The following is a 6,000-nucleotide window of genomic DNA, read 5'->3' on the forward strand; positions in this document are numbered from 1 at the left end:
GTCCAGTGGATCTGAACCGCCTCTACGACGACGTCAAGCGGTACAGCTGTACTCCTCGCAATTACTCTTTGAACCTGCGCGAGGAGCTGAGGACAACCAACGCTGTCTTCTTCCCTCGATGTTTGCTGGTCAAACGCTGCGGGGGCAACTGTGGCTGCGGAACCGAGAACTGGAACAATGGCTGCACCTGTCAGGCCTCCAAAACAACACTCAAACTCCACGAGGTGGGTTTTTATATCTAGCATTAACATTCGCTTTTCTTTTTTTTTTTTAAGTGTTTTTGGATTTAGCAGGATTGTTCATGGGAGACATCTCTGACTGACGATGAGAGTGAAGGACACTTCGAGATGAAAAGTTAGGATCTGCCATAAGTAATTGTAAACACATTGAACATCAATGAACAACTAAACTAAAACTCAAATTCACTCCAAAGTTACCAAAACAATTCAATGAGACGTTGAGAAATCACAGGTTCTTATTTATGGACATGCAGGCCACAGATATGCAGTTATGCTGTCACATCAATTTGGAAAAAGACCTCTGAGGAATCTTTCCAGAACATTGTTGAATCTGTGCCATAAAAACTTTCGACAGAACTGAAGCCAAAAGGACTTCAACCTCGTAGCAGCTCATGAGTGCCACACGAACGAAACCTTTTTGTGCGACTTACAGCAATCTAAGTTAAAATACATGCCATTATCTTTATATTGTGATAGGATTTTCCATGAATCTCATAAACAGTAGCTCCTTGATGTTTTTTTTTATATAGGCTTTGATATCTAGAAATTGAAGACAGAAATGAAGGCTCAAGGGGCCAAAGCAATCGTCATTACACAATTTGTTTTACAATTTTATAGTCACAAAATCTAAATAAATCCAGGCATAGTAATAGTAGGAGTATATTTAATACAACCAAACCAAACACATCTAGTGAAAAGTGAAAGTACAGAATATTGACAACTTGATTAGTAATAGCTTTTCAAATGTTTGTCTCTATTATGTAAATTTCCCATTACGGTTCGTGATATTTAGCACCTTGTGTGGGAGAGGGCGCTTTGTCACTGGCAGAGAACTGGAGCGGTTTGGAAAGTAATTATATTAAGGCCTATGAGGGTTTTCACAGTTATCTGTCATTTCAAAACCTATTCTACACGTAACGTCTTAATTAAAATCCAATGTGAGGGCAGAACAGGAAGCTGAGCAATGGACCCACAAATACATTTTAATCCATCCATCCATTATCTACCGCTTATCCGGGGCAAGGTCGCGGAGGCAGCAGTCTAAGCAGGGTTACCAAGACTTCCCTCGCCCCAGACACTTCCTCCAGCTCTTCCGGTGGCACCCCAAGGTGTTCCCAGGCCAGCTGAGAGACATAGTCCCTCCAGCGTGTCCTGGGTCTGCCCCGAGGCCTCCTACCGGAGGGACATGCCCAGAACACCTCCCTAGGGAGGCGTCCAGGGGGCATCCGAAACAGGTGCCCGAGCCACCTCAGCTGGCTCCTCTCGATGTGGAGGAGCAGCGGCTCTACTCCGAGCTCCTCCCTGGTGACTGAGCTCCTCACCCTATCTCTGAGGATGCGCCCAGCCACCCTGCGGAGGAAACTAATTTCAGCCACTTGTATCCGGGATCTCGTTCTTTCGGTCATGACCCATAACTCATGACTATAGGTGAGGGTAGGAAGATCGACAGGTAAATCGAGAGCTTTGTCTTTTGGCTCAGCTCCTTCTTCACTACGACGGACCGATATGTCTGCATAACTGCAGATGCCGCACCGATCCGCCTGTCGATCTCACGCTCCATCTTTCCCCCACTCGTGAACAAGACCCCGAGATACTTGACCCCTCCTCCACCTGTGACAAGGGCACTCCACCGACCGGGATCGGGCATACCACCTTTTTCCGGTCGAGAACCATGGCCTCGGATTTAGAGGCACTGATCCTCATCCCAGGTGCTTCACAGTTGGCTGTGAACTGCGTCAGTGCACGCTGTAGGTCCTGGTTCGATGAAGCCAACAGAACCACATCATCTGCAAAATGCAGAGACGAGAACCTGTGGTCCCCAACATTTTAATCTGTTATAATATTGTATTTGTTGGGGAATTTCTCAAACCCTGAAGGTCCATTCTGTTGGACTTTCACAAATATTGAAAACAGAACTGGTGCATTTTTATTTGAAGATTTTTAAATGCTGCATTCATTAAATGCTGCTACAATAGTAATTATTGTGAGATTTTGATGTTTCAACTTTGTGCCTTCACATTTAATACCCTTTCACTTTAGATTTATTTTTTGAGTGGTTGTTACGTATTGGGTCACGTAATCTGTAATTTCGGGTTTTAATTGGTTAAAACGTCAATTGTCACTGGAGTTTTACTCATCACCATGAATATATTAGGAACATTAGTTCTAAACTTCCCCAAGTTATCCATCCATGCAGCCAACAGTTGATTATTTTGTCTTCACAGTTTTGCAGCTGTTACTGACTTCATTTGTTGATGTTTTTTCAAGTGGAAATTTCAATAAATAGCCTGCAGTTCAGGGATTAAAATGGATTTACTCATTACATGTTTTGGACTTTTTACTTTCTTGTGCATGAGAATCATAGCTCAAATGACAAACTAATGATTTTTTTTATTTAATTTTTTTTATAAAGAGCATAACAAGGCATGCATTCATGCCTTTGCTGCACATTGTGGCCTTTCCATTAATGTGGCAACGTCTATTGAAATGGAGCACTACCGACGCATGTTAAAGATTGGAACAAAGTGATACAGGAGCTTTTTTCAAACATAAAATGTCCATCGCATTTTAGGTGCATATCCGAAAGGGATCCAAAACAGTAGTGTGTAAGTACTGGAGTGAGTGAGGGAACAAGTGAGGGAGAGAGAGATTTCAGATGCGGCGTAGAGGCAGAAGCAGGGAGAAATTGGGCGTGCAGAGGCAGGCACTGAATCAACAATGAAGCAGCAATGCACCAGCAGCCTCACAGTCTCCCTCTGTCTCTCCATCCCTTATTTCCTCTCTCACTCACTCTCCCTCGCTCCCTCTCTCTCCCTCTATCACTCTCTGCTTGTCTCTGTGGGCTTCCATCATCCCTTCATTCTTCCCAATTCCCATTTTCAATTTATCCCTTTGCAATGCACCATTCTTGTTCTTTAAGCCTGTCATTCATTCTTTTTCTTTCACTTCCCTCCATCTCTTTGTGTCTTTGTACTTCCATAGCTTCATTATTGAAACATGGTCCACAGGGCTGTCTCTCTCTCTCTCTCTCTCTCTCTCTCTCTCTCTCTCTCTCTCTCTCTCTCTCTCTCTCTCTCTCTCTCTCTCTCTCTCTCTCTCTCTCTCTCTCTCTCTCTCTCTCTCTGTCTCTCTTTCTCTCACTGGTAAAATCATACAATACGAATTTAAACAAAAGTGGGATTTAGATTGCAATTTCGTGTGCTTGTGTGTGTGTGAGAGAGAGAGAGAGAGAGAGACAGAGGTTTCTTCAGTGATTTGAGCTTTAAAAAAGCATGATTACTCACACTATTGTTACACTGTTGGCAATCTGTGACATACATCATAAGCAACCTCACTTCAGGGAGCAAATTCACGGCATCGGTTGCTGAACAATGTGTACTCCCGTTCTGTTTTCTCCATTACAAGTGACACCTGTGAACAATATGGCCACCTGCAACAAAGTTAGTTTTACTGACTGATTCTCACTGTGAGATCAATTCTAAACCACTGTTATAGATTGTCAATGTAAACAGTGTTATTTCAAGTTGTTGTAAAGCAATAGTAATAGTACTATTATAATATTATAATAGCAATAGTACATTTGTGCTGGGAATTTGTGCCACTGCAGATAAATGTGTTACTAACAACTTAGACAAATTTCAAATAAATTGACATTTTAGAATATAGGTCAGTGTCTATATAAGTGAAACACCACTTAAGAGTTTCCAAAACTCCTGATGAAACAAGAAAAAGTCATGAATAAATATGGGATCATCTGTGGAGCACCTGGTCATAGAAATACAAAACGCCATTCAAAATGTATCAGAATCAAAACTGAACAGGAAAGAAACAATCAAGATTAGTGGAAATTTCAATGTTTTACAGGGTTTATTTAAGAACCAGGAGGCAAAGTTTTCCATTATTGGCTGGTCAAAATACAAGAACAGAGTCCATAAAACATCAATAAATCATCATCAATTATACTTAACAGTGTAATTCTAAATGTGTTTTTAGTTAAAGCCAACTGACTAACTGTGGACTTTTCTTAGTAACTATAAATGAAACAGAAACACTCTCGATAGCTTTAATCAGGGGTGCAGTAGTCGCATGTGAACTGCTGGTGAACTGAAGAAGCGTCAGGAGTTATGATTCACTGTGTCATAACTCTGTGCAATCATGTCAAGAAATCCTGGTTGCAAAACTAATGACTGACAATGAAGCTATTTGAGTCATTATTCATTTTTTTATGTGTATCATCCCTCCATCTATTCACCCACCACTTTATCCTTTTGCAGGGTCGCGGAGAATGTGCATGTGTTTATGTAAAAGTCATTCACATGACTGATGGAACGACTGTACTTAGTGTGTTTTTGACAAAGTAATAATGCCGTGCCTTCCTGGTTGCAGTATCTGTGACTTGCAATAATTTTCTGGAGGTGTATGCTGCACCACCAAGTCTCTTGGCAAAGTGTCCTGGATGTTTCCCTCCCGGGAACAATTTCAGCTCCAAATTACCCAGAACCATGCGAGGAGGTCTGAATAAAAATGAAATAACGCTTGGATTCCAGTGTCGTCAGTCACGATTAAAAGGAGGACGAGGGACAGGCTTTCTGTGGCTTCTAGTTTCACAGTATTTCTCACAGTATTTCCTGTCTCATCTTTATTTTGACTTCCTTCACTTGCCTGAGTGTCAAGTTTTTGTGACAGATGCGATTTCTCTCAGAGGGAAGCGTTCCTCTTTTCAGTCGGATTCCCGTCGCGTTTCGTCAAGACTGATGTTGTTTGATTTTTTTTTTTTTCTTCTCTCTTTCGTATTCAAACTGAATTTATTGGCATCAAGAAAGATAACTGCTCACAGCACATTTGTAGTCCACCAACAACTCCAGGAACAGATTTGTTTCCACCCAGACTCTCCTCCGTCTCTTCCAGGTGCTGAAGTACGCTCCAGAGACTGGTCTGTATCAGCGCAACAGGAGGTCGCGAGTCCGCTGGGTCATCGACGAAATCTTCCTCACGCATCATGAAACGTGCGAGTGTGCGTGTCCCTCCCAGCCGCCTCGCTGAGACGTGGCAGCGCGCCCGCTTGGAACTGTTTTCAATAAGTTCTACTTTAATCCGTTTTGCAGCAAAGAAGGCAACAATATGCGGCTCCTGTCATACACCATGATGTTTGTTCATGTAAGCAACCCCTCCCCCCACAACCAAACCTGTAAATATAAAAAGTGATTTCAGTTGATGTTTAAAGTCTGTTTGGATCTCATCTGTTGTCTTTTACCTTTGTGTGCTCACTATAGCGATGAACTCGTAGATCAAAATAACTAAAGATCCAAACCAAAGGTTTCGAAAGTGTGTGATGGGCCTCACCTGGGGGCGCCAGAGGAGAAGGTCAGGGTCCAGTCAGGGCGTGTGCCTTTTCCTGTTTAGTTTTTCAACTTTTAATATTTGACAATGCATATTTATAAACAGAAGCTGAGGGTAAATGTCTTTTTATTATCACATACATTTTAGAACTGATTACAGTTCAATGCAAACTCATTATGCAACACTTTGAAAACAAAAAAACTACCGGTATTCCAAAAAAACCCAGCATGAGGTGTTTTTCAGGTGGGGCATTTCTGATTTCTTAATCAGACTCGAGATTCTCTTGAAATTGAGCTGATTTTGAGAGATGGACACAGTCTTGTTGTTGTGAGACTTGGCATTTCACAACCTGAAAACCACAAATGTTGAAAAAATACAATTTTTTTTTACCACATTATAAAAAACTGAACAAACTTCCTGA

General features: G+C 41.8%; 1 protein-coding gene across 1 annotated transcript in view; it reads left to right on the forward strand.

Annotated features, from left to right (window-relative positions):
- The window catches only part of pdgfd (platelet derived growth factor d), a 62,786-nt gene extending 57,363 nt beyond the window's left edge, over positions 1-5,423 (forward strand). The window contains exons 6-7 of the mRNA XM_080512605.1: positions 7-224; positions 5,148-5,423. Of these exons, the coding sequence (XP_080368731.1) occupies positions 7-224; positions 5,148-5,282 (353 nt within the window). The 3' untranslated portion in view covers positions 5,283-5,423. The remainder of the gene's footprint in view (positions 1-6; positions 225-5,147) is intronic.
- Positions 5,424-6,000: the final 577 nt, after the last annotated feature.

Source organism: Blennius ocellaris (assembly GCF_963422515.1).
Source record: "Blennius ocellaris genome assembly, chromosome: 2".
Lineage (NCBI taxonomy): Eukaryota > Metazoa > Chordata > Actinopteri > Blenniiformes > Blenniidae > Blennius > Blennius ocellaris.